Below are 26,488 nucleotides of genomic sequence, written 5' to 3' on the forward strand. Positions count from 1 at the left end.
CAGTACTGTTTCTACTTCTTATGAGGGTCCCCATATATTCCTGCACCCCACTCCCAGTTGGGCCCATCAGGTCTGGGGTGGCAGAGCTCTGGACCCCCACGCTCTCCAGCCTGGCTTCCCTGGAAGATAGTGTTCCCTCCATGCATCGTGGCATGAATGCTGGCCTGCAGAATCCTGTTTGTCCCTTGTGTATTATTTTTAGCTCCTATGGGTTTCCTGTAGGGATCCAGTCCAGCCTCCAGGGCCTCTGGGTTGGAAGCTGTGGGCAGAGTCATTTGGCAGGGGCCAGGGGACCCTGTGGACATTCTCTTCTGGAGCCTGAAACCTCAGAGCTCAAGGTTCAGCTCTGGGGAAGCAGGGGGTAGGGAGCGAGGATCCGCCTAGTCACAGAGCCAGGCTGAGATCCAGTGCATCTTGGACTCAGCCTGGGCTGGGGGTGGGGGCTGGGCGGCCTAGGCCTGTGACACAGTGGCTGGGGCCTGTTGGGAGCTGGCAGTCTCTGACCTTGTTGGCCTCGGGCCTGGCCCAGAATAGCTCTGGGGCTGAGCTGGGCCTGGGTGAGACCTGTGTGTTCATCAGCATGCGTTTATGTCCCAGGGCGCTCGAGTACGTGGGAATACACACGCACTCTGCACTGGCCTCTCTGCATGCCTGGGTCTCTCAGTGCGCGTTGCATGGAGCAGTGTGTGAGTCTGCACACATGTGCACATGTACAGAGCTGCCACCCAAGTTATGCGATATGGAGGCCCTGCCAGTGGGTCAATAGCAGATGCGTCCGTGTGACACAGGTAAGTGTACACACCACCACATTCCCGTGACTGTGGAGTCATGTATGTGTGCAGGGGGTGTAGGAGAGGTGCAGGTGGGTGTGTGCACATCTGTGGTGGGGTTGGGTAAGGGCCCTGGGCTGTACTGCAGGGGGACAAGGGCAGGTGGACCAAGTGGAGGCTGTCTTTTGGGCACTACCGGGCACAACAAATTACCAACAACGCTGGGAGAGAGGCTGGGCAGGTCTTGCCCCATTTATCAGGTGTAAAACTGGGCTTGGCAATGGCTGTGACGCTACCCAGTGAGTGGGGAATGAGTGAGGGAAGACCAGCCCCCAGCCTTCCAATTCCCCTAGATGTGGCTGAGCAGGAAATCTAGGCTCTGGGGAGGAAGTCAACAAGGCGCTTCTCTTCCTGCTTGAGCCTAGGCAGCACTGCCTTCCCTCAGCTACAGGTACAGATAAGGAAACTGAGGCCCAGAGAGGGGGAAGGGCTGGCCCAGAGACACCCAGCACAAGATTAGATCCCTCCTGCTCAGGGCCTGGCCTGCCTGCCCTGTTTGTTGCCAAGTGGTGGGACCATATGCTCCTGGATCACCTTGCTGTCTCCACATGTGGCTATGGCCACTCTTCAGCCCTTGGCCCTTCCTCCCAAGCCCCAGAGACCTCTTGCCTGCCCACCGCAATGTGCCAGGCCACTCACAAACCCGCCAAGACCCTGCTCATCTGTGAAGGAGCGCTTGCAACCCGCCATGTACTCCACTCCACTGGGGCTCTCTCTTCAGCCTGGCAGGACGGGGCATGCCTCCCACCAGCTCAGACTTGAGTCGAGCATTGGTGGGCCATCCTTTCTGCATTTCCACTGCCTGTCTCTGGATGGGGCCTCTCGGCCTCAGTGTTGTCAGCTGTGAAAGGGGCAGTGACGTGGGTCATTCCCTGGAATCCGCGTGCCTCGGTAAGTGAGTGGAGAATGGAGAACCGGAGGCAGACAGCAGACTCCTTTGTTACAGCCTTGAACCGTGCGCCCTCCCCCTGCCGGGACGTCCGCTGGAACAAGGCTTCACACCACCTTTTCCAAGGTCGCAGGCCCTGGCGCGCAGACAACCGCTGGCTTCACGCTCTACCGGACCATGCTGAGACTCAGGAGTGCGGGCAGGGGACTTTCCCAAGGTTACTCAGGAGTGGCCGCTGGCCACGGACGCCCTGCCCACCGGGGGCAGCCTCGGTTTACCCTACTCTCGGCCACAGGTTTCATGAACCCACCTGGTGCTCCTCTTGTGCCGGCCCCTGTGACTGGTGCGGGCGGAGGAAGGTCACCGGGCTGCACCTAGGCCCGCAGGGAGTCAGAATGGGGGCGGGGGGGAGGGGAGGGGAGGGGAATCGTAAAAGACCCCGCCGGGACGAGGAAACCAAGACTGCTTCCTAGACACACCCCGGCTCTCCTGGGCGTGAGCAAGAGCGTGTGCGTGTGTGTGTTGGGGGGAGCGGGGGGCGGGTCAAGCTCCCACCTCTTCTCCTCCTTCTCCCACTCCCCACTGCGTCCCAGGAGACTTCAGACCCTGGAAGACAGCAGACTGAGACCGCAGGAGAGCCCTAGTGCGCGGGGGAGAATGGACGCCAAACCCCGCCTCCTTCCAGGCAGGCCCCCGCCCTCGACTCGGAGCGGTACCGGGAGGCGTGGCGGGGACGCGGGGTTGGGGTGGAGTGGCCTTCGGGGGCGGGGCCGACGTGGGGCGGGCGTCCGCGAGAGAGCAACCGCGGCGGTTTTCCCGGCGTGCGCCTCCGCGCCGCACAGGTAAGGGATGGGTGGAGGTCGCGCGTCTGGGGTAGAGCCCTTCTGCTCCCCGCCCCTCCTCGCTCCAGGTGGGACTTTAGTCTCCGCGCCCCCTCGGGCCGCCGCGCTCCGGCGCTCCACGACTCCTCGGTCCCCGGCAGCGCTCACACCCGGGTCGTCCGAGTTTGTCCGAAGGCCCCTCCCTCCCAGCGGGGTTCAGCTTCGTCCTCCCTGCCCCTTGGTCACCCTGTCACCACGGGACAGCCTCCCTGGGCCCGTGCCTGACACGAGGGCAGACAAACACGTGGGCAGTGCCCAGGGGCTTGGCCTGGGCTGTGGGGCGACCCCGCGGGGCCTCACCCAGCCTGAGAGACTGCCAGGAGGAGGTGACGCCGGCTAGTGTTGCTTGCAGTGAGAACGGCATGGGCAAATGCCTGGTGGTGGGAACTGGATCCCATGTTTGGGAAATTCCAGTGACTGCATGTGCCTGGCCAGGAAGAGGAAGGAAAGCTGTGAAAAAAGCGACCAGAGAGATTGGGAAGGTGGGGGGTGGGGTCTAGGACAAGAAGCCTGGAGCCACGGAAGGGCAGAGGAGGGGTGCGGGGGGAGTGTGGGGGGAGGGGCCCAGGTGGAGGCTGGGACCCGTCAGCTGTGACAGTTCAGCGCCTCCTCCCTTGGGCAGCTCCTCCCTCCTCTGCCTACCACTGAGTTTGCTGGATGATCAAGGGGGTTCCAGGGCAGCCCAGGAAAAAGCCTCCACAGCAAGCAGCACTTCCTTGCCTGTCCAGACCAGGAAATAACAGAGTGAGTACCATGACAGGGTGTGGCCCAGGGGCCTGAGGGGCCAGGCCTTGGAGGAGGCAAGGGAGAGAGGGACCCAGCATGGACAGAGGCCAAGAATGCAAGAGAGAGAGAGAGAGAGAGAGAGAGCAGGTCTGGCTGCTGGTTAGATTGCCACGGGGACTGGCAGCTGACTCACCTGGACACGCCAAGACTAGCCAGTCTGTTCTCACCCCGCCCCGTGGTGAACCTGAAGGCTGCCTGGGAAGCCTAGGTACTTGCTGTGTGCCCTAAGGTGAGTCGCCCGGCCTTTCAGGTGAGCTTGGTGGGACTGGGAGCCAGAGGCCTGGGTCTGAGCCCTGTACATGCTCTACAGTTAGTGCCTCTGGGCCCTCCCATTGCTTTCTGGGCCTCAGTTTCCCCATATGTACATCATGTGCAGTCTACTACTAAGGAACCTTAGAGCTGGATGGAGTGAGAGGGTAAGGAGGCCATGCCCTTAACCAGAGAGGAGTGGGTTGGAGGTGGGACTGGGGTTTGAAAGGGGAGACTCCTGCCGGGTCCCTGTGGTGTTAGGTTCAGCACCTCTTCCTCCTCCCTCGCCAGTGTACACACTCAGGCACACTCATGCCTGGCCTGGCCCCTGCCCTCACACTCTACTCGTTGCCTTCGGGATGAAGCCCCAGAACTCCCTAGCCTGGGAGCAGAGGCTCTCGGGACCACCAGACCAGATGTCTAGCCTCAACTGCAGTCTTCTCCCCACCCACCGTCGCACCAGCCATGCTTAACCTCTGGCCTTTCCTCTGGGCAGTGTGACTCAGTTTCCTAGGGTTAGAGATCCTTTTGGGGCCACAGACCTGGAAGGGTCCCAGAGTAGTGTTGCCAGTTTGTGTCGGTAAGACTCATACTCAGGGGCCCCAGGCTGCACTGAGAGATAAGGGAGACTGAAGAGCAGGTCCCCATACCCAGAGGAGCTCCCCTCCACCGGTTTATCCTTTCTAGGGAGGCCTAAAATAGTTTGAAAAGCTGTGATTTAGTCAGACCTCCATTTCACAGAGGAGGTGATTGAAGCCCAGAGAAGAGCAGGGCTCTGGATAAGCTGGGGCATGGCCAGGTCCGAATAGCTGGGCAGAGGTCAGAAGGGGGTCCTGTGGGAGCTGCTGAGGTGTGAGCCATGGGTCCAGGGTAGGGGAGTTTCTGCCAGCCCCATGGGGGCAAGGAGAGGAAGCCGAAGGGGGAGAGGAGTGCCCTGGGTGTGGCATTGGTTGGGGTGGGCCCCAGGTAAGTGTCGGGGATCTGATCTGCAAGGCCTCCCAACAGTGGGTTATCTGCTGCAGGTCCCCAGCTCACCCTGATCTGGTTCCTAGTCTGTACCTCCCATCCTGGCTGCACCCTCCCCCCTCCACCTTTAGCTAGTGTCCTCACCTCTCAGCTCAGACCCCGACAGACTGCCAGCTGAGGGTGGAAAGGTCACTTCCTAAAGGGTCTTTCCATTCCACCAGTTTCTGGAGATATGGGTGAGGGTCAGATGGGCCCAGACCGCACTTGCTGTACCCCTAACTCCTTGGCTGTGTTGTCCTGGTATGTCTGAGCTGACTTGGAGCAACCCTCCTCCCCCAGTCCTCCACAGGGGGCTGGGGCTGCTGCAGGGGGCCAGCAGAAAGAGAAGCCTGCAGTTGGGTGTCCAGCCATTTCTCCTTCCTGCTTCTCCCTCCCAAGGCCTCGCCCTCCTGAAGCAACAACAGCAGGAAAGGTGGGGCAGGAATGCCTGGGCCTGGGCCCTTGGCCAGAGTTCTGAGGCACTCGTCTCACTCTGCCCCAGAGCCAATTCCCTGGGAATTGTAGGCTCTGGCAGGGGCCTGGAATGCCCTTTGGTGTCTTTGGGGTTGGGTGGGGAGGGATGAGACCCCTTCCCATTTGGTCCTTTGGGTCTGTCTTTATCGCCTCATATTATGTCTACAGCCCCACCCAGATCAACCAACTCAGAGCCTCAGAGTGTCAGAGTCAGAGAGAGGCTGAGTCTGAGGGTCTGGGGTTAAAAGACTCTAATTCTCAACCCTGAGACGTACAGTCACGTAATCTGGGCAGATGACCTCCTTTGCCAGGTCTGGTAGGAGAGGGCTGTGTCTGATTGGAGGATGCAACCTGGCTATGGGGGTGGGTTTGAACGCAGGCCCCTTGCTCCCCCTCCCTCCAGTCAGGAGGCTGCGTTCTCAGGTGATCCTGCTTTCTTGGAGGGTCCCGCTGTCCAGGCAGGAGACCTGCCCACCCCCATGGCCCCCATGTCTGGAGTAGAACCTGTCCTGCAGGTTGCAGGGGGGCATGAAGGGTCTGGCTCCTGCCCACACTCACCTCACCCTCTCATGGCTTGGAATCATCTCCTCTGCAACTGTCACCAAGTCCGTGTCCCCAAGTCTGACTTTGAATCCCATCACTCCCCCACTCTGAGGCCCTCCATGGCTCCTCTGTTAGCCACTTAGGCAGCTCTTGGTGGGCCACCTGCAGAGCCTGGGCCTTCATGCCCATGAGCCTTTGCTCTCATGGTTCCCCCACCTGCATGCCTTGTCCTCCTTTCTGCCTCTTTATTTCTTGCCCATCCTTCACGGCTCCAGCAGGAAATTTCCCACTTCCCCCAGACCTCTCCTACATAGCCCTATTGGGTGACGGGGTCCTGAGCCATGGCCTTGAGATAAAGGCTGTGCTCCTCCGAGAGTATATCCTTGTTTCCAGAGAGTCAGTGGAGAGAGGGCTAGGTCGGAGCACTACTAGCTGTTACTCTGAGCCCTTGGGAGCCATGGTGGGTGTTTGAGCAGAGGAATGAGCAGGCCAGAGGGCTTAAGGAGCATCTGCCTTTTGGGTAAAAAATAGATGCTTCCCTTGGCAGTTCTGAGCCCTCTCTCCCACTCCTTCAGGCTCCCCTCAGCTGGGCCCAAGTGGAGCATGAGCAGGGGTCACTGGCCAGTTCAGAAACTCCCCTTCGGGGTGACCTGGGCTCCTTGCTCAGTTCTGAGGTAGGGTGGTCATGGGTCTTGCTTTTGGGCATATGGCCTGAGAGGGCACCCTGCTCCCATGGCTGCTATTCGCTCTAATCTGTGCTTGGTTCTCAGGCCCTGAGTCTGGCACCCTGGCCATGTGCAGCCCTGAGGAGGCAGCCCTGCTGCGGCTGGAGGAGGTCTTCTCAGCCACACTCGCACGCATCAACAGCTTTGTCCTCCAGCCCCTTCTGGAGGCCGGTGAGTTGAGGGGAGGGTGGGGGATGCAGGAACCGTCCTAGGGACAGGAGTCCTCCCTTGTTGGACCTTCTGAGCTACAGCTTTCTCAGCTGCAAATGGGAGCGGTGACATTTGGTGTGTGGGTGTCTTCGGATGGGTCCAGGGCCCTCACCCCCAGTTGCTGGCTGCTTCCTTCTCAAAGGGACCCCAGGGAACCAGGCTGTGAACCCCATTCTAGCCCACACCTGCTGTGAACGGAGGCGATGTTCCATCTCTCCCAGGGCACAGGCCTGGATTATCTGCCTGAATTCTCATCTTGCTTTCACCCAGGGCATGACTGGAAGGCAGGATGCCCAGTTTGCGAAATGACCTTGGGCAGGTGCCTTCCTCTTGGGGGCTCTGTTGGTGCATCTGTGAATAGCAGGAGACTACAGAACCCTATGGACTCCACATTCTGGACCTGAGGAAGCTCTGAAACTCAGGGGGAATTCTTGTACTTGGTGGCCCTAGGTCATCAGTGCTGTCCCTGTTTAGTGAGGAGGTGGACACGTGCCCCTGTTGAATCCACAAGGGTGCTGCCCACTGCTGTAGCCTGCCCATCCCTTGCTGAGCTCAAGGGGACACATGGGCTTCCAGTTCTGTCCCAAGGACCCCAGGGATGTGGGACCCTAGCTGCAGCTCCAGGGCCGGGGGTGCTGCTGCCCGTCAGGTGACCACCCAGGGCCTCTGCGTGCTCCCTGGAAGGTGGAGCGGCCCTGTTCCCCTCACAGTGTGCTTGTGCTCCTGCCCCAGCTCCAGAGCCCTCAGATCCCTGGGGCAGAGAGTGCCTACAGCTCCTGCAGCAGCTGCACAGGAGCTCCCAGCAGCTGTGGGAGGTGACGGAGGAAAGCCTGCACTCATTGCAGAAAAGGCTGCGCCACCCGGACTCCATCAGTCTGGAATCCCTGCTGCTGCTGCACAGCGCTGACCGTGTCCTGCAGGTCCACCTGGAGTAAGATAGCCGAGGCGGGGCTGGGGCTGGCACTGGGACTCACCTGGGTCAGGGCTTCGGCAAAGGTTTGGGTTCAGCCCTGGGTTTGGGTGTTAGCCTGGTGGCAGGCTCAGGCACCCCAGATCTGAGCCTGGTGGCCTCCCAGGGAGAAGAGACTTTGAGTTAGAATTGTCTAGTTGGGTCAGTTAAGACTCAAGGTCACCAGTGCCCAGAGCCAGGCCCTCAGGGCTGCAGCCACTCTGGGTGGGATCTGGGGACACCAAAAGGGCAGGGGCTTGGGTCTGGAGCTGAGGGTTGGGCTTGCTGGGTGTCCCCTGTGCTACCTACAGGTACCTCGAGTCCTACACAAGCTGCGTGGCAGTGCAGGCCTTTCAGAAGGCAGTAAAGAGGAGGAGGTGAGCACGGAGTGCTGCAGTGGGCCTCTGAGTTGGTGGTGTCTGGGAGGGAGGGCTTGGGGAAGCCACGTCCCCAGAGCAGTGAGTGTCACGGCCCGGGACTCATCCTGAGCAATCCTGGCTCTAGCAATTACACGCTGATCCACACTGAAGAGAGGGAGGGAAGCCTAGTGAGGCTGTGAGCAGAATCCATATACCAACTAGCGGGAGTGACCCTGGGGTGGGGAAGCATTCCTAATTGCTACTCAGGGTGGGCTTTAATCTCTGAGATACTGCTACCAAATCTCCAAGAGGGTCACTCAGCCACTGTTTTTCTGATGGGAGAGAGGTTTGGGGTCTGGGACTGGTCCTGGGATCTGGGGGTTTAGCCAGGGCAAGGGGGCAATGGTGGCAGGTGCGGGAACAGAGGAGGGGAGAGTGAAGGGGTGTGTGGCCCTCCCTCCACTCAGAGAGTACTGGCAGGGCCAACGGAAGGCGCTGCGGCAGCTCCTGTCGGGCATGAACTCAGAGGGCTCGGTGGGCACAGCGCTGGTCCAGGCCCTCCGCCAGCCACTCACCCATCATGTGCAGCAGTACGTGTTCCTCCTGCTGAGCCTCGGGGACACTGTTGGGGAGGTAGGTAGCAGGGGTGACGGGGAGTTGCTGGTTATCAGGCCTGTCTCCCGTGGGGAAGCTGAGGGACGGGAGAAACGGGCCTCTGGCTCAGGGAACCTGCCTACTCAGGAACCCTGGTTTGAGAAGGACCTGGCCACGCCTTGGGGACATGGTGTTGTTCTGGGGGGTTTGAAGGGACATGTCCTTGCCCTGGGGTATCTGAGGTACATGGCCCTGCCCTGGTGGAGCCAGCAGAGACCCGGAGAACAGATGTAGAATCATGTACTGGGTGTGAGGACACATGGCCCAGCCCCAGCTGGGGGAGTCATCGAATGGTCCTAAATCCCCTGGAAGCATCCTCCTACTACCAGAGGAGGGGCCGGCAGGGAGAAAAGGGAAAGCTTAGACTTAGACCCAGACCTCCTGGCCAGCTGGGGCCAGGCCAGGGCTGGGGCAGTCATCACAGGGTGGGAGAGGATTCTGATAATACCCCGCCCCGGCTGCTCTGTCCCCCTACAGCATCACCCCGCCCGGGAGCTGTTGGTGCACGCAGCCACAGTCTTTGGGAACTTGCAGTCCTTCATGAGGCAGGAGCTGGACCAGGCCATGGCCACACAGGCCCTCTGGCACACTCTGAGCAGCCGGCTGAGGGTGAGTTTGAGGCCTGAGGGGCAGTGAGGGAAGGGGTTGCCGTCCGGCAGGGGCCCGTTGGGTAGCTTGAGCTGCCTGCTGCATTCTCCATGCCTCAGCTTCCCCACCTGGGTGGGGGGCAGTGGCTAAAGCAGGTGTCTGTGACGTTCCCCTGTCCAGCCATCCTCACCCATTTGCTGAGCACCTCCTGGGCTGGGATGTGAGCTTCTGGCTCTGGGGAAGAGTGGTCAGCAGAACCGACCCTCTCTCCTGGGATGTCACTGAATGATTGTACCCCCGAGTCACTACCTGTATTGCCCCTGCAGGAAGGAGAGTCCCCTGTGCTCTGACAGGGCGTGACAGGCTTGGGGCCCAGTGCAGAGAATTAGGAGGACAAGTGAAGGGGACAAAAATTGCCAGAGAGAGGCAGGGATTGTAGAACCCTGGGTGAGAGTTGATGGAGGCTTGGCTGGGGCTGTGGCCTGAGATGGGGTGGAGGAGGACAAAGTAAGGCTTCAAGAGAAGTTGTGCTGTCCTGCTGGGTATAGCCAGGAATGAACCCACCCCACCTTGGAGCCCCAGTGCCCATCACTGACCTGGGAGCCTCCAGGAGATGCTCAGAGTGTTGGGGGGAGGTGCCTGGGGCAGAGGCGGGCAGTGGAGTGGCCGGCAGCATCCAGGACAGAGGTCCCTGAGCCTTGCACCTCCCTCCTCGCCTCGCCAGGATGTGCTCTGTATCCCCGCTCACCGACTCTTGCAAGACAGCCAGGACATACCTGTGACGGTCACCCCGCTGAGGGCAGAGCGTGTGCTGCTCTTTGATGATGCCCTTGTCCTGCTACAGGTAGGGGGTGGGGCTGGCCAGAGGTCTTGGGGTCACAGTGGGGGTCTGGGAGCTGGTTGAAAAAAGGAGTAGGAAAGAGACATGTGGCTGGGAGCGAGAACTTGGGCCTGGGGAGGTGATGGGGACAGAAAGGCAGAGTGCTAGGGTCGGGGCAGCAGGTGGAGCCATTCCTGAAGGAGTGTGGGCTATGGAGAAGGGCTCTTCCAGTCTCAACTCTCCACAGCTGGCATCCCTGTTAAATGTCTTCACCTCAGTTTCCTTATCTGTAAGATGGGACAGTTGTCAGTTTGTCCTTCAGCAGATGGCAGACAACTCCTAGTTCTCTTCCTCCCATAGGAGAGGAACCTCAGACAATGGTCATTGGTGGCCCATAGTGGCTGAGGAGGGCTGCATGAACCATTCAGGGCACATGCAAGGCTTCTAGAGAAGAGTTCCATGTAGCAGCAGTGCCCGGGCTCTCGGCATTACAGAAGTCAGGAGGGAGCCAGTACTAGGGTTTGGGATTTGTTATGTGGCCCGTAACCTTGGCTGTGCCTAGTTTCCCCTGAACTTGTATTGCCCTTGTGATAGCCAGAGCACTGTCTTCTCTTTCCCCCTAGAGTGTCAGCCTGGAACTCCCCTGCAGATAGGGAGGCTGAGGCCTAGAAGGGATGCTACTTGCCCATCCAAACTTGTGTCTCCTGAAGCCTGGTTTGGGGGTTTTGATTCAGTTTGAGTTTCCCTCCACTCCCGATTTCACCCTCTGTGCTCCAGGTACACTGAAGAGATACTGTCACTAAAAGGTGCTGAGCCCTTTCCCATCTCTGGACCTTGGCACGTCCTGTTGTCTGTGCTGGACCCTCTCTTGTCCTGGCCCATGTCTGGCACACTCCTCCTCCCCTTCAGGCCTGGGCCTGGTACCGCTTCCACCTGTGTCTGTTGCCAGGTGAAAGGTCACTCTGCAAAATCTTCCAGAGGAAGGGAGGTTTGGTCTGGCTCTCAGAGCAGGGATGACATTCCAAGTAGAAGGAACAGCACATGCAAAGGTTCAGGCTGAGGAGAGTTTGTGGCAAACGGAGGAGGCCCGGGCAGTGGAGGGGAGTGGTCTGTGTGGTCTCAGGTGTCAGGCTCAGCCGTAGGGACCTTAGAGAGGTTTCCAGCAGGGGCTAACAAGATCCACGCATTTCCAGAGGACCACTCCGGTGGCCCTGATGGAGCAGAATGTCGGGAGTGCAGGAGGCTGATCCTGGGTTTCTGGCCAGGCCCTCGGGTGGGAAGGGAGGTGGAGGAGCTGCCCTGGAGATGGGGAACCGGCAGGGGTGGTGTGGGACTCAGTGCTGGGCGTGCCGCGCTGAGCATGCTGGGGACACCCAGCGATGTGCCAGCGAGCTGGTGCTTGGGAGCAAGGCCAGACCAGAGAATAGGTGAGCATCTTGCCCACCTGTGCCCCATCTTCTTCCAGGGCCACAGTGTCTACACCTTTGATCTGAAGCTGGTGTGGGTGGAACCTGGGCAGGACGGGTGAGCACCCCCATCCAATGACACCCCAGGCCTTCCCTCCCTCTACCCCATGTAACCTGCCCACCCCAGGGCTCTGACTTGGGCCCTCCCTCAGCACCCTCCTGGACAGAGCTGGGGCCTACTCATCAGCTCCATCTGTCTAGGTGCATGTTTCACCTCCTCACGCCTGAGGAAGAGTTCTCCTTTTGCTCCAAGGACCCGCAGGGCCGGGTGAGTGTGGGCGGACTGTGAATTCGGGGAGTGGGGTCAGGGGAGTGAGGGAAGGTGACAGGAGGGTAAGGGGAGGGCACAGGTATACAACCCTGGAGGCTCATTGGGAATGTCAAGCCTCTGGAGTCATGGTCAGAGTGAGTCAGGGGTCAGCCTGGGCTCAGGCATCAGAATGCCGAAGAGAACAGGTGTTTTTCTCTGTGAAGCCGGAGTTGGGGCCTGTTCGAAGGTTCTGTTTGGCTTCTCTGGGCAGGCCCGAAGCTGCAAACAAGTATCTCAGGTCTGGATTAGGCCCCAGGGAGCAGCGCGGGAGCCATTGGAGGTCCCCGCAAGTGATAAGAGTGGCGTGTGGGTAGGGTGATACCTGATGCCGCCCCAGGAGGCTTCCTAGAGGGGCTGCCTCCAGCAGCAGTGGCCTGTCCTATGTTTCCCTGTCCCCCCGCAGGTGGCCTGGCAGTGGAAGGTTACCCAGGCTGTGTGCCAGACCTTGCGTGGGAAGAGGGACTTCCAGGTGCTGGGGGCGGGCCTGGAGCCTTCTGAACCCCCCACCTGCCGCTGTGGAGCATACACCTTCCGTGCGGAGGGCCGCTTCAGCCAGGCCACCTATGAGGGCGAGTGGTACTGGGGCAGGCCCCATGGCAAGTGAGTGACCAAGGCTCTGGGCCAAGCAAGGCAGGGATCCTCCTGGGAGTCTGAGGGGCAGACAGGACCCATATGGACCTAATTGCCTCGGGGCATGAACCAAAGGCTGTTACCCGCTGTGGTGAATTCTGTTTGTCCCCCAGAGTCTCTCTCTTTTTTTTTTTTAAATTTTTTTTTATTATTTTTTATTTTTATTTATTTATTTATTTATTTATGGCTGTGTTGGGTCTTCGTTTCTGTGCGAGGGCTTTCTCTAGTTGCGGCAAGCGGGGGCCACTCTTTCATCGCGGTGTGCGGGGCCCCTCACTATCGTGGCCTCTCTTGTTGCGGAGCACAGGCTCCAGACGCGCAGGCTCAGTAGTTGTGGCTCACGGGCCCAGTTGCCCCGTGGCGTGTGGGATCTTCCCAGACCAGGGCTCGAACCCGTGTCCCCTGCATTGGCAGGCAGATTCTCAACCACTGCGCCACCAGGGAAGCCCCCCGAGAGTCTCTCTTAAGTCCTCTTGGACAGGACCTGGCCCATTGTAGGTTTGTGCCAGATACAGTCTTGATGGCAGTGAGGCTACCGAGCGTGGGGGAGACATCAGGAAGCCGACCTGCAGGGCCCACGGTTACCATTCTGTTCTCAGGCGGGTGGAAGAAAACTTTCGTGTCTACATAGCATTGTCTGGTGATGGTAGAAATGTTTTGCAGACATTCTGTCTTCATCAGTTCTTACAAGAATGCTCTGGGGGAGTGTTATCACCCCCTTTATAGGTGCAGAAGCTGAGGCCCAGAGACTGGCATGACTTTCCCCAGGCCTCAGGGCAGGTTCTAGGGTGAGCCTGGCCTCAGTTGCAGGTCGACACGTCCCCACAGGCAGATAGACTTTTGAAGAACGTGGCCCCAACTTGTGCTACAGCTGGCGAAACCAAGGCCCAGAAAGCAGAAAGGACTCACCAAGGTTACGCTTGCAAGCATTCCACTCGTTTCTGATAACCTGCCTGCTTCCAGAAAGGGCTTGAGGAAGCTTATGAACAAAAACACAGAAAAAGCAGTGCTGTGTCAGAAGAGGAGACAAGGATGGTAGAAACCCCACTGACTAGCACTTGGCTTGAGCTTGAAGGTTAGCTCTGAGCTTCCAGTTGGTCAAGGGAAAAAGGCAACCTGGATGCTTCCAGAGCTCTCCCTGCTGGGTGTGGAGCGCACTCTGTGAGGCTGCTGGGGCCGTTGTGCCAGGAGTAGAGAAGGGCTGAGAGCCCATGTGGGGTCATAAAGCTTGGAGAAGAAGGCCGAGTTGGGGCAGAGAGTCCAGTCCAAGGGGGATCGAGGCCTTGGAGAGAGTCTGCGGTGGAGGCTGGCTGGGGGTCTTGTGTGTGTTGAAGGTCTGGTGGGTCTGGTGCCCATGGACCTGATGCCCGTGGACCTCGACTGTGTTCCAGGGGAACCCTGAAGTGGCCAGACGGGCGGAATCATGTGGGGGATTTCTGCCAGGGCCTGGAGCACGGGTAAGGCTGGGGCTGACACGGGACTGTGTGGTGGGCAGGCAGGGAGTGGTTTCCACCCCTCTCCACTGTCACCAGCCTGGCCCCATCCTACATTCCCAAACCTCAAGCAGAAACTTGGAGGCCATGTGGCCCAGCTCCACTCATTGTCCTAAAGGGGAAACTAGGCCTGAGGAGGGGGGCAGGTCATGGAGGGAGTGGTCCAGGGCCAGAAGGCCCTCCCAGGGTGCATGGGGGTTGGGGTGGAGATGGGGTGTCCTGAGGGGCCCTTGGGAGCAAGATGGGCCTCAGCACCTCTCAGATTCTCCCCATTGTCTGAGAAGCCCCTTTGGAAGAGCAGGGACACTCCTGGGCATGGAGGGGGTGTGACAGGTGTCTTGGGCCATGGCTGTGGCCCCAGTGCTGACTTCCCTCCCTGCCCACCCACACTGACAGCTTTGGCATCCGCCTGGTGCCCCAGGCCTCCGAGGATAAGTTTGACTGTTACAAGTGCCACTGGCGGGAAGGCAGCATGTGCGGCTATGGCATCTGTGAGTAAGTGACCCTTGGCCTGATGGCAGGACAGGCTCGTGGGACAGGCTCGTCCTCTGGGAGGCAGGGCCAGCCATTGGTGACCCTCCCCAGGTACAGCACCAGCGAGGTGTACAAGGGCTACTTTCAGGAAGGCCTGCGGCATGGATTTGGGGTCCTTGAGAGCACCCCGCAGACCCCTCAGCCCTGCAGGTACACGGGCCACTGGGAGAGGGGCCAGAGGAGTGGCTATGGCATCGAGGAGGACGGCGACAGGTGAGTGCTCTGCAGCCCTGCAACAGGATTGAGGGGCAGAGAGGGCCCTCACAGACTAAATGCCTCAGGGCACGGGTTCCCTGTCATCACTGGGTCCATTCTGTCTGTCCCCCAGAGTCTCTCTGAAGCCCCTCACTTTCTTTCCACTCCCTCGGTTGTTGCTGAGGCTCAGGATGAGGGACCCTGACCTTGACTGCAGGAGCCCCCCCACTCTGGCCCCTCCCTGTGCTTTCAGAGAGGAGTTTCTGACCCCCTGATCTGGTCCTATCAAAGGATCACAGCCCTTCCAGGCTCTCTGGGCTGAGACAGAGCCCAGTGTCCTTGGCCTGACATTTGAGGCCTTGCCTGCTCCTCTGACCTCATGCCTGCCATGCCACCTGTGTACCCCCCAGCCTTCTAGACCGCTGAGCGTCCCCACGTATCTATCGTACACTCCTACCTCAATGGCTTTGCATATGTTAAATGGCACCCTTACTCCATCTGTGCTTCCTGCCACCCCTCCCGGGAAGCCTGCCAGGATGCCCTCCCCCAGGCAGGCTCCCTTCCTCCTCCACCCTCATTCCTCTTGCAGGTCCTGACCTCACCTGCCCTATGTCTGACTTGAGTGGATTCAGGCCATGTCATTGCTCCTTATCTGACCCCTGCCCCCCACTCCGGTCCCATGCCAGCAGAACACACAGAAGGTACATGGGAACAATTCTGATCCAACTCTGGCCCTACTCTCTCCTCCCCCAGGGGTGAGCGCTATATTGGCATGTGGCAGGCTGACCAACGCCATGGCCCAGGGGTCATGGTCACCCAGGCAGGTGTCTGCTGCCAGCGGACCTTCCAGGCAGACAAGATGGTGGTGAGTGCAGTGACCCACGTGCGTCCTGAGCTACCCTTTCCCTGCTCTGGGGGCTCCAAAGCTGAACTGAGACTGGTCAGGGGTGGATGGGGCAGGAAGCGGGGTTCCGATGTGCTGGAGGGAGCCAGAACCTGGGCAGGAATCCAGTTCTGCCACCCACCTACCCTGGCCTTGGCCAAGTCCCTTCCCCTCCCAGCCTCAGTTTTCCCATCAGCAGCTCAGGTGAACTACTTATCATAATGACTCAGTAAAATAGCAACAATGAAGTGCACAGTAATGAGGATGCCAGTAGCCTCTACTACCCATGTTTATAGACCCCTAACTGGGTGTCCAGCTCTGGGCTAAGCCTCCCAACATGATCTCGTGGGATCCTCCCAGTAGCCCTGGGGTCATGTTATTGTCCCTAGTGTAAAAGTGACAAACGTGAGGCTTGGAGAGGTCAGAGAACCTGCCCAATGTCGCATCCTGTTGAGTATCAGAACTGAGGCTCAAGCCCAGGTCTCCCGCGCCCGGGCATAGCCCTCACCTTCTGCCTCACCCACACCCTGCCAGGTGCTTGGCACATAGTGAGGCTCTGGCCTGATGGCTGTTATTGATATTGTGGCTTGTTTGTTTATCTATACTTTGTCCTGGAAAGGATTGAAGGAGGAAGAAAAGGTAAGAATAGGCACATAAAATAGATTCAGAAATAAGTAGAACACGAATTGTACCCCATTTGGTTCTGAGCTTCCTGGCAGCCGATGCAGCACAGGAGCCTGATCAGTTCCGCTGTCCCCGGGGTCAGTGACAGGGAAGTGGGGATGGTTCAGGAAAAGCCCAGTACTTCCTGAGCTGTAGGTGGGAAGGAAGGGTCCCCCAGGAGGCTTCTTGAGAGAGGCTGCTGGAGGGGAGGAGCCAGGTCCCAGGGTGTCGGTCAGGGTAACCCAGGGTCGAGGTCCATGGGCCTTGTGCTCAGTGCTCAGCAGGCCAGGGGCTGGCATCCCACCTAGGCACAGTCCTGGGAGGTATGGCAAGGCTCAGGACCCTTCTGCCCATGGGTCACTGCCCACCTCCCCTCCCCACCGCCAGTCTTCTGGCCCTTCCTAACCCACTGCTCCTACCCTCCCCGCTTCCTTCCCTAGGGCCCAGGGGTCCTTCTCTCTGAAGACGACTCCTTGTATGAGGGCACCTTCACCAGGGACCTGACCCCCATGGGGAAGGTGAGAGCCACTGAGACCCTACTCCACTCCCTGCTGAGACCTTGGCTGGGGTCTGTAATCTCCCTGCTTGGATCCAGGGCTGAGGGTAGGTGGAGCAGGTAAGGGAGGGCCTCTCCCATTTCCACTACATCTAGGGGGTGGGTGCAGCGACCATTCCCTGCTGCGGAGGTGTGATTTGATGGGGTGTGAGTCAACAGGGGATAGGTAGGCTTGCCTTGGGTGCAGAGGGTGCTGGTGGTCTCCTGGCTGTGTCCCCTCCTGGCCCCCAAGATAGGGATCCACCCCCTCCACCACCACCATCAGTGCCTTGGACAGGTGCCCCTGGAGGCGTTGTGCTTCAGTATGTTTCTGCCTGAGCTGACCTCGCAGAAGGCAGTTGTATCCCTGCTGGGGCCTTTGGAAATGTGGGGGCTGTTTGACTGGAGGGTACTATGGCATCTAATGGATGGAGACTAGGAATGCTGTGAATGGGACAGTCCCATGCAGCAAGGAATTGCCCCTCCTCAAGGCTGGTGATACCTCATGTCCTCCCTAGGCCTCTGCCTACTTCTGGACCCAGTGGTGGTCCTCCCCACTCTGACCCGTGAGTCCCTTCTCTGTGTCCCTCGCCGTTTCCTGCCTCAGAGATGAGCCCCTTGGTGGTGGGCACAGTCAGGGGCTCCTGCAGGGGTGGAGGATTATGAGCCCCTTGGGGTGGGGCAGATTGAATGGATGGTGGGAAGGCCATCCATCAGTTTCTAGCCTCTGTGACCCAGGATGGACAGGCATGAGGCCTGTCATGATGGGATGGAAGGGCAGCTGGACAGACATCCCTGCATCTGTCTCCCGGCTTCCAGGGCAAGGTCACCTTCCCTAATGGCTTCACCCTGGAGGGCTCTTTTGGCAGTGGGGCAGGGAGAGGACTGCATACCCAGGGTGTGCTGGACACAGCTGCCCTCCCTCCAGATCCAGGCAGTACCCGCAAGAGGTGAGAGACTGACCGTCTGGCCTGTGTATTCTGCAGCCTTTCTGGGGGGGTGTGTCTGTGTGTGTCTATGTTTCTACCCTAAAGACTCAGGTCTCATTAGAACGGCTTTTCTGTACCTCCTCTTAGCTCTTTGGAGAGTTCAGAGAGCTCAGGTCACATAACCCTTGTCAGAGACTCTTGGAATTAAGGGCTATGTGACGGTAACTCCACATGCCACAAAACTGGAGAAAAATACTATGTGTAGGCTTTGCTTAGACCCTGCTTTTGTTGTAGGAAGGGTACAAGACAGTTTATGAAACAAAACAAACAAGAATAAGATAGAAAATTAAAGTGTGAGTTGAGCTTACAAGAAAGGGAGGTGCAGATAAGCCTTATAATCAAGGATTAGCCTGGCTCTGAGTTCCCTGGCAGCCAGGGTAAAGAAGGAAACTTACTAAGTGGAATCACTGTCCCTATCATGGGGTATTTGAGAAGGGGATGGACTTCTTCCCTATGGGGACAGAGTTCTTCCTTGGAAAACTTCCTTGGAAAACTTCCTTGTTCAGGTGGTGACTCTTACTATGTCTGTTGAGGTATGGGTGGTGGTTCTAATGGTGCCAGCCAGCATTTCACATGTTGATTACTTGACACATTGTCCCTGCATGTTTCTTTTCCCTGACAGCAGGAGCTAAAAGTGGATGGCAAACCCTAGGGGTGTGAGCCCAGGTCGGGTGCAGGTGTAGGAAAATCTGTGAGCGTGACATGGGAGAGCAGTGCTCCATTAGACACTGCACCAGACACACACACGGCCAGACCCCTAGGCCTATTGGCTGAGACAGGATCAAGCTCAGGAAGGACCCAGGTGTGGTAGGAGGGAGAGCGGGGTCCCGTGGCGGGGGAATCCTGGATTTGGGCCCTGGTCTCTCTAGGCCGAGACCCCACTCTCTGGACTTGGCCTTCAGCTCTCCAGATCTTTCTGTTTCTTTTCCAGTGCTCTGTGTGCCCCTGTCTCTTTTCTCTACCACGGAGTAGATTCTCTCTGACCCTTCTCTGCCTCCCATTTCTCCTCCTGGAGCCTTGGAGGTCAGGCCGCTCTGCATCCCCCACTCCATCCACCCCACCTGGGCCCTGACTCTGGCCCAGGCTGGATATCCCCACCTCTCCAAGGGCTGGACAGGGTCCTGCCCAGCATGGCTCCATCCCTATCCATGTCTCCCACTGCCTCCATCGCAGGCAGCTGGGCCTGGGCGTCTTCCCCGTGGAGAACCGCTGGCAGGGCGTCTATGGCCCCTTCCAGGACTTTGTTCAAGCTGGCTGCCCTGGAGACCTGCAGGAGGCCCTGCTGGGCTTCCACGTGCAGAGCTCAAGGGAGCTGCGCAAGTCCCAGGAGTACCTGTGCTGCGAGAGGTGAGGCCCAGCCATGCGTGGGCGTGTGCACCCATAGGGCATCCAGAGCTCAGTGTGGGGTCAGTGGGGCTCTGAGTGGGCCAGGGGAGGAAGGCTTCCCAGAGGGGGCAGGCCTGGGCGTGGGTGAGAGACGTGTGTGTGTGTGGTGCCCCAGGACCCACCCCGAGGACCACGCAGGCAGAATGGAGGACATCCTGGAGGAGCTGCTGCAGCACCGGGCGCCCGAGGCCCTGCAGCAGTGCCTCAGGAAGGTAAGGGCTCCAGGGGAGGGTGCTGACCAGAGGGGACAGGCCTGCCTGTGGGCCCTTGCTGAGAGGGCCTTGGTGCTCCCATCTAAGAAGTGGGGTCTTGCGTGGGCATGCTGTGCTCCAGCCCACGGTGCTGAGTATCTCTTTGTTGCCTTTGCACCTGCCCAGGCCCTGAACAACTCTCTGCATCCCCTGGGAAAGCTGCTCCGGACTCTGATGCTGACCTTCCAGGCGACATACTCAGGCATTGGGGCCAACAAGCACCTGCAGGGGCTGGCGCAGGAGGAGGTGAAGCAGCACGCCCAGGAACTCTGGGCCGCCTACAGGTGAGCTTGGTGGCACATGGGGACAACCACTGCCCTGTGACCCCAGGGCGGGGGGGTGGGGGGAGCTCTGCCCTTTCCACGCATCAGCTCTGCCTGGTACCCTGGGTAGGAAGGGTGCCTTTGCCTTGGGTCTGGATCGAGAGAGAAACAGGGTGGGTTGGTTAATATGCAGCTGGTGAGCATAGGGGTTAGAGGGTGGGGAGGTGATAGCAAGGCCTGACTGCAGCCAGAGTCCAAGCCCCAGCCAGGCCCTGGGCTAGCCCTGACCCCAGGAGAACTCTAACCCCACTGCAAGCTGAGCCTGACCTGGGCTCAGACACCATCTCCTGTCCTGTCCCGGCTGAGCTGTGACCTCTTCAAACACTATAAACTGAAACCTTAGATGCTGCAGTTAGTTCTGTTGTAGGGTTCCAGGACACTCAGGCGGACGTCCCGTACTCACAACCTCACTGCTGGGGTTTGGGCCGCTGGGCTCTGCAGGCCTCAGGCTCCATGGTTCTGGGGGCGGAGCCCACCTGCCTGGCCTTTGGTGACTCCCATCCTGTGGGAGATGGCAGCCACGCCGCCCCTCCCTTTGGTTTGCAGGGGTCTGCTGCAGGTTGCCTTACAGTGCAAGGGCCAGGCCCCAGAGGAAGATGAAGATGCAGAGACAAGGTGACTGCCCCCATTTAGGTCTGTGGGGTTCTCTGCCCTGGTGCAGCCAGGCTCGGGTCCTGGGAGTCCTTATACCTTTGCTCCTGGGCCCTCCCTCGGGGGAAAAGGGTATTTCTTGGGAAATGTTAGGGGTTCATGCTGTTGACCAAATATTGTTCATTGACCATTCAAGAATCAGAATGATCCATGACCTCTCTTCCTTGAGCAACCTGGGGAGGGGCACTGCCACAGTGCATCAAATGCATCTTTGTTCTAAACATGTTATCCCACCCTCATCTCTTGGGTGTATGGCAGGTCAGCAGCTGCCTCAGGCACCTCCTTCTCCCTGTGCACAGATGTGGAAACTGAGGCCTGGCAGGGACTGAGCCTGAGGTCACACAGAGCAGGAATTAAGTGGGTCACTAAATCTGTCTCCCCAGTCCCCCGAGACCAAACCTTACAATTTGCCTTCAGATTCCAGGCCCAGAGATCCTGATCAGAGAGGTCTTTCTGTTACTGCATTGCAGGAGGCATGGGAAATGGGGTTAGACAGTAGGGAGAACTTCCCCCTGAGTCCTAGGAAGCACAGAAAACTAGGAGGCAGAACTGGACTAGCTTGGAACGGCTGCTGAGAGCTTTGCTGCAGGTCACTCATCTATCAGGGCCCTGGTTTTGCTTTCAATCAAATGGGGATCAAAATTCTGCCTCAGCTGCCATATTGGTTCTCAAAGTCAACTGAGAGCCTGAGGTAGTCACAGATGACAATTGGTTGTGAAATGACTGAGAACAGGCTGGGAAGGGTTTTCTCCGGGATGGAGGAGGCTGGAGGCAGGAACACTGTGGTGGGACGAGGAGTTCTGTGGGCTCTTTGAGGGGCAGCTCAAGTAGATCCCCACGCCCACCCTGCTGACCCTGACCTGTCCTGGTGGCTCTCACTCAGGGAACTGCACGTGCACAGATTGGTGCTACCCCTTGTCCTGCCCAGCTTCTACTCGGAGCTCTTCACTCTCTACCTGCTTCTTCATGAGAGGGAGGACAGCCTCTACAGCCAGGGCATTGCCAACCTTAGCCTCTTCCCCGACACCAAGCTGCTTGAGTTCCTGGACGTACAGAAGTAAGCCTCCCTACCACGCCACGTTTGCCAGAGTTATTGTGTAGCAGAGGGTACAAACCCAAATTGTCTTCAGCAAAAAAGCGGGGAGGTTAATTGGCTTGTGTACCCATGAAGTGCTAAGGTGTGGCTGGATTCAGGTGTGGCTGGATCTGGGTGGCCAGCTGCATGATAAAGGAAGGAACTTCTCTTCCTCTGTTGGGCTGTCTCTGGCTCCCCCGTATGGTGACAAATAGGGCACCAGCCACTCGAGGTTTATATTCCCCCAGCTCAGGCCCCACAGGGAGCTGGTGTCTGCTTCCCAACAGCTCCAGCAGAGCCTCTGAAGTTCCTCCCTGGCTTGGCTGGGGTCTTGAATGTGCCCCTGAATGCTGGCTGCGGCCCAGATTGGCCAGGCTGGCCTCAATATCTACCACTGGGGCTGGGGCAAGGTCGCCTGCTCCCAGCTCTTGGACTGAGAGTGGGAGAGGGGAGATCCTCAAGGGGAAACCGAGGACTGTTCTGGAAGTAGGTCAGGGCCTCCCTTCTGCCCTCAGTCATCAAAATATTCTTTCTCCTCCATGCCCCTTTGATCCATTGATACTACCAGTGTTGAGGGCATGAACACACTCTCTCCTCCCACACCTGGTCCCCTTTGTCTCAAGGTGATGGTGCTTCCCATTCCCCCTCCTGCCAAAAAACCTTGTTTCCCCTTCCGATGTGGTGAATGTTTCCTGTATCTGACCAGGCACCAACCCAGAGACCTGGTTGTCCATGGCTTGGCAAGTGTCCCTCCTCCCCACCCCTCCTGCTGCCTCAGTGCCGCCTCCTCCATGCTGGCCTCCCTGCTCCATTGGCTCTACTTGCTTTGCGTGGCATCCCTACTTCTCGCCAGCCTGGGCCAGCTCACTGAACCCCTGGAGCAGTTTCCACCACTGAGCTCTCTGGCCTGACCCCCAGGACTTTGCCCAGGAGGGTGCCCTGGCCTGCAGCACTGCCCGTCTGTCTCCTCATTGTGTCCCAGTCCCACTCGTGTTTTGGGGCTGCATGGAGGGCTGCCCTCTCAGGGAATCCCTCCTGCCCTCCTCTTGCCTGGGCTTCACACAAGCGTTCCCAGATGCCATTGTGCATCCCCTGCCCCTTTCCCCTGCTCAGCCCTCCTGGGGGACATGGAGATGCAGGGAATTTGCCCTCTGACCTCAGACCCCGCACCCTGGTCCTGGCAAAGCTTCCCATCTTGCTTTAATTTCAGGCACCTGTGGCCCCTCAAGGACCTCACGCTGACGACCAATCAGGTGAGAGTGTGGGCCCATTACCTGCCCAGGAGAGGGAGGCCTGAGCCTGAGCTGGGCCCCCAGGTTTGCCCAGGCTTCCGAGCAGCTCTCTGCCTCATGGTCACTGGTCAGAAGCTGCAGAAGCGGGTGAGGGAGGAGATGGCAGGCTTTCTGCACTGTTCTGATTTCCCATGTGGGTGAGTGTACAGCCACAGTGACCAGGTTTCAAGCATAGGTTCCACCCTTTTACTGGCTGTACGACCTTGGGTGAGATACTTGATCTCCGTGCCTCAGTTTTCCCATCTGTAGAAGTAGTCCCTGATGCAGTACTAGTACTACCTCGTGATTGTTGTCGGGAGATGTGGGCCAGAACACAAGGGACATTGGTTCTCAAATTGTGTTTGCTGGATTGGCAACATCAGCATTGTCTGGGAGCCTGTTAGAAAAGCAGATTCTTGGACCCATCCCAGACCTACTGAGTCAGAGACTCAGGGAGTGAACTTGGAGTTGGTGTTTCAGCAAGCCCTGGGACTCAAGAGCCATTGACATAGAACTGGGTGGCACCCAGTGACCATTGGCTGCTATGATTCTTATCTTCTTTTTTCATTTTGATCCTCCCAGCCTCCTGGAGTCCATTTACCCCACTTTACAGTTGAGTAAACTGAGGCTTACAGTGGCTCTGTGACTTGCCCTGGGTCACTCAACCCTCTGGGCAGAGCTGTTGTGAAGCCAGTGATGGGGAAGGGGTGGGTGGTGAGGGGCTCGGGGGCCAGCCCTGACCCTGGGAAAGAGGAGGTGACAGAGCTGGGGGGCTGCGGCCTCATCTAACCCACTCCCCCAACCACGCAGAGATACTCCCTGGTCAGAGACAAGTGCTTCCTGTCAGCCACGGAATGTCTGCAGAAGATGATGTGAGTCCACAGCCCAGGGAGGGTGGGCGTGGGTGGCAGGAGTGTTGGGGCCCCTGGTTGGGACTGAACCTGAGGGCCTTGATCTGGAGCCAGCTACCCTGCTGCAGCACCACGGTGGACCCCCGGGAGAAGCTGGAGGTGCTGGAGAGGACATATGGGGAAATTGAGGCCACTGTGTCGCGGGTGCTCGGCCAGGAGCACAAGCTGCCCATGGACGACCTACTGCCGCTGCTCATCTACGTGGTGTCGCGTGCCCAGTGAGCCCCAGCTGGGGGTGGGCTGCCGGAGCTTCCCTTCCCACCCTGCCCACCCCCAACCAAGACATACTCCAAAGTCTTTGCATGGGGGTTTATGGACACAGCCTTTCTTGGTACACATGGGGAAGCTGAGGCCCAGAGAGGCCCACCCAGGGTCCTGTGGGTGCCAAACTCAGAGCAGGGACCACACCCCAGGTGTCCAGCCACCCAGGCCAGAGCTCCTTCCCGGCCGCTCAGTGCCTGTCCCTGATAGGTCCCCTTTTCCCTCTCGTTGTGGTGGCGGTGGTTCTCCAGAATCCAGCACCTGGGAGCCGAGATCCACCTGATCCGTGATATGATGGCCCCTATCCACACAGGAGGCCTGTATGACTTCTTGCTCACGGCCCTGGAGGTGAGGGACAGAGGCGGTGGGCCCAGGCAGAAATGCCCCGGTCACTGGGGCAGACCCCTTTCACCCCAGACACCATCACGGGGATGAGCTCAAATTCACAGCTTCTGTGTGTCTCCATGGGAAGGGTCCTCACAGAGCCACTGCTCTTGCCCTTGTTAAAAGGGCTGGGTGGGGGGAGGTGGGCACAGTGCATCCTGGCCCTCGGATCCCCAGGGCTGAGTGTGTTCCTGGCTGCATCCCTGAGCACAATAGGAGAGGGAAGGACCCATTTCCTTGCAGACTGTGGCTGAGGGCTGAGTTGGAGACACAGTGGTCCAGGCCCGGGAGGTGGGTGCACCCCAGTGTCAGGCCCTAGAGCCTGTGCATGTGGCTGAAGCAGGCAGGCCAGCTGGCTTCAGCCTCGCCTCTCTCCCGCCAGTCCTGTTACGAGCACATCCAGAAGGAGGACATGAGGCTGCATCGCTTGCCCAGCCGCTAGAACTCCAGGGAACCGTGGTAGCTCAGCTTCTCCTGGACAAACCGCAGAGCTGAGAGGGGCCACCGTGGAATTCCCGTGGAGTGAGCGTGGCCCAGTCTGGCCCTTGTGGCCCACAGGACAGAAGGCAGGATGAGCCCTGGAGGTGGCTCTTGGAGGAGATGAGCGTTTAATTTCTCGCAGGGAGATGCTGCTGCTGTCCTGACTGGGAGGAGGGTGAGGGCGATGGGTGTGGCCCCAGAGCTGGTGGTTTCCCCTCCGCTGCCCCCTGCCACTCTCTAGGCCAGCCTCGGATGACCTTCTTGACCTGCAGCAGCTCATGGACTGGGGACAAGGAGCCCCTGGCTTCTCTTTGCCTCATCCTTGCCTCCAAGTTATTGAGCCTCTCTGGGCCTCAGTGTTGCCATCTGTAAAATGGTGGACTACATGGTCTGTAAAGGGCCTTCCATCCATCTTGCTGACTTCTGGCATCCTTCCGTAAGTCTGACTTTGGTCTGTTGGGCTGTAACTGAAGTTCTTGTGTCTCGGGTTGTGTCATTCCATTTCTCCTCTCCTGGTCAGAGGCTCCAAGCTGCTAGTGATGGCTCCGTTTATTGGGCTTTTTTCCCATGAGTTGTCTCCTGTGGACCTGCCTTCTTCCCGACTGCCCCAGGGCAGAGCTGGCCTCTCAGGGCTGCAAGGCAGGAACAGCTCCAGCTCCACCCTGACCTGCTGGGTGGCCTCTGGCAAGGCCCTTCCCCTTGCTGGGTATGCAGTTGAGAGCGTGGGCTTGGAGGTCTCTGAACTACAGTCCGCATATCATGGCCGTGCTGGAGCAGGCTGGGGGCAGGGGAGGAAACTCACCTTGCTTGCCTCACTGCCAGCAGGTGCCAAGGGAATTACACACCTATGACCTCTGTGGGCCTGCGTGCAGGAGGGACAACGGAGGCATGAGTTTGGCCTATGCCCTGACCGATAAGCACCTCTGCCTCAGGACCCCAACAGGAGTTGGGGAGGGAGGCATTGGGAGCTCCTTAGCCTTTGGGAGGGGAGGAGTTTATTTAAATAGTGGTTCTAGTGTGGAACCAAGAAACACAGAACTGGGTCTCGGGGCAGCTTCATCCCTGCCGGGCCTCAGTTTCTCCTCCCCACATGGAGGAGTTTGGGCCAGGTGGCCTGCGGGGGCTCCCCCTGCCCTAACAGGAGATGTGTGACAGGCAGGGTGACTGTGTTCTGAAGTGGTCCAAGGGCAAAGCATGGGGAGGGGGTGGGTTTATGCAGGGGCGTAGCCCTGGAGGACCAGCTGGCCCCAGCTGCCGGGCCCATGCCTTGGACTGTCAGCAAATTGGGTCACACATCTTGGCTCTGGGTGTGCCTTCCATAGAAAGAACCCTGAGGGAGGCTCCAAGAAAGCCTGGGCCCAAGGCCGAATCCCCAAGGATTTAGCAGGGGGCGATCCAAGGACCCTCAGAGATACTGTGGGGCACTGAGTGGAGAGACTCAGCTGCCTCCATGCACTGCCGCCTCCAGAGGAAGGGGCGGGGGTGAGCTTTCCCTGGCTCGTTCCGCCAAATGTGGCAGCTTGAATGGAGAAAGGTCCTGGGCTCTGGTTTTGCCAGACACTCCTGTGGTGTCCCCGCAGAGTCCCTGGAAGAGGGTTGAACTGAGGAAGGGTAAGGATATCCAGGATGCCGTGGGCATGCACCTCACCCAGGACTATGGCAACTCTCCAGGAGTTGTCAGGTAGTTCTTGTCCCTTAACAAGTGACAACAGCCTTGCCCAAGGGCAGCCCTGAGTTGGTGCGATGCTGCAGCCTCACTCCAGAGAGCACCGCACACTCCCCGGCTCCATCAGGATCAGTGCACGCTCACCGCAGTGCAGATTCACCAGGACCTT

At 58.8% G+C, this 26,488-nt stretch overlaps 1 protein-coding gene across 3 annotated transcripts in view; it reads left to right on the forward strand.

Annotated features, from left to right (window-relative positions):
* The first annotated feature begins 2,488 nt into the window (after window positions 1-2,488).
* ALS2CL (ALS2 C-terminal like) overlaps window positions 2,489-26,488 on the forward strand; it is a 30,257-nt gene continuing 6,257 nt past the window's right edge. The window contains exons 1-27 of one of the 3 annotated variants that reach the window (XM_028163187.2): window positions 2,489-2,561; window positions 3,223-3,344; window positions 6,428-6,553; window positions 7,325-7,523; window positions 7,853-7,918; window positions 8,368-8,533; window positions 9,032-9,163; window positions 9,867-9,986; window positions 11,428-11,486; window positions 11,630-11,696; window positions 12,142-12,338; window positions 13,760-13,825; window positions 14,258-14,356; window positions 14,447-14,608; window positions 15,344-15,455; window positions 16,577-16,654; window positions 17,491-17,621; window positions 18,834-19,007; window positions 19,162-19,258; window positions 19,424-19,581; window positions 20,167-20,235; window positions 21,155-21,328; window positions 22,557-22,599; window positions 23,428-23,489; window positions 23,583-23,746; window positions 24,041-24,137; window positions 24,556-25,089. In XM_028163187.2, the coding sequence (XP_028018988.2) occupies window positions 6,451-6,553; window positions 7,325-7,523; window positions 7,853-7,918; window positions 8,368-8,533; window positions 9,032-9,163; window positions 9,867-9,986; window positions 11,428-11,486; window positions 11,630-11,696; window positions 12,142-12,338; window positions 13,760-13,825; window positions 14,258-14,356; window positions 14,447-14,608; window positions 15,344-15,455; window positions 16,577-16,654; window positions 17,491-17,621; window positions 18,834-19,007; window positions 19,162-19,258; window positions 19,424-19,581; window positions 20,167-20,235; window positions 21,155-21,328; window positions 22,557-22,599; window positions 23,428-23,489; window positions 23,583-23,746; window positions 24,041-24,072 (2,730 nt within the window). In that variant the 5' untranslated portion in view covers window positions 2,489-2,561; window positions 3,223-3,344; window positions 6,428-6,450 and the 3' untranslated portion in view covers window positions 24,073-24,137; window positions 24,556-25,089. The remainder of the gene's footprint in view (window positions 2,562-3,222; window positions 3,345-6,427; window positions 6,554-7,324; window positions 7,524-7,852; window positions 7,919-8,367; window positions 8,534-9,031; window positions 9,164-9,866; window positions 9,987-11,427; window positions 11,487-11,629; window positions 11,697-12,141; window positions 12,339-13,759; window positions 13,826-14,257; window positions 14,357-14,446; window positions 14,609-15,343; window positions 15,456-16,576; window positions 16,655-17,490; window positions 17,622-18,833; window positions 19,008-19,161; window positions 19,259-19,423; window positions 19,582-20,166; window positions 20,236-21,154; window positions 21,329-22,556; window positions 22,600-23,427; window positions 23,490-23,582; window positions 23,747-24,040; window positions 24,138-24,555; window positions 25,090-26,488) is intronic. The other 2 variants (XM_028163186.2, XM_028163188.2) reach the window with 2 other exon arrangements.

This window comes from Balaenoptera acutorostrata, chromosome 10, assembly GCF_949987535.1.
Source record: "Balaenoptera acutorostrata chromosome 10, mBalAcu1.1, whole genome shotgun sequence".
Lineage (NCBI taxonomy): Eukaryota > Metazoa > Chordata > Mammalia > Artiodactyla > Balaenopteridae > Balaenoptera > Balaenoptera acutorostrata.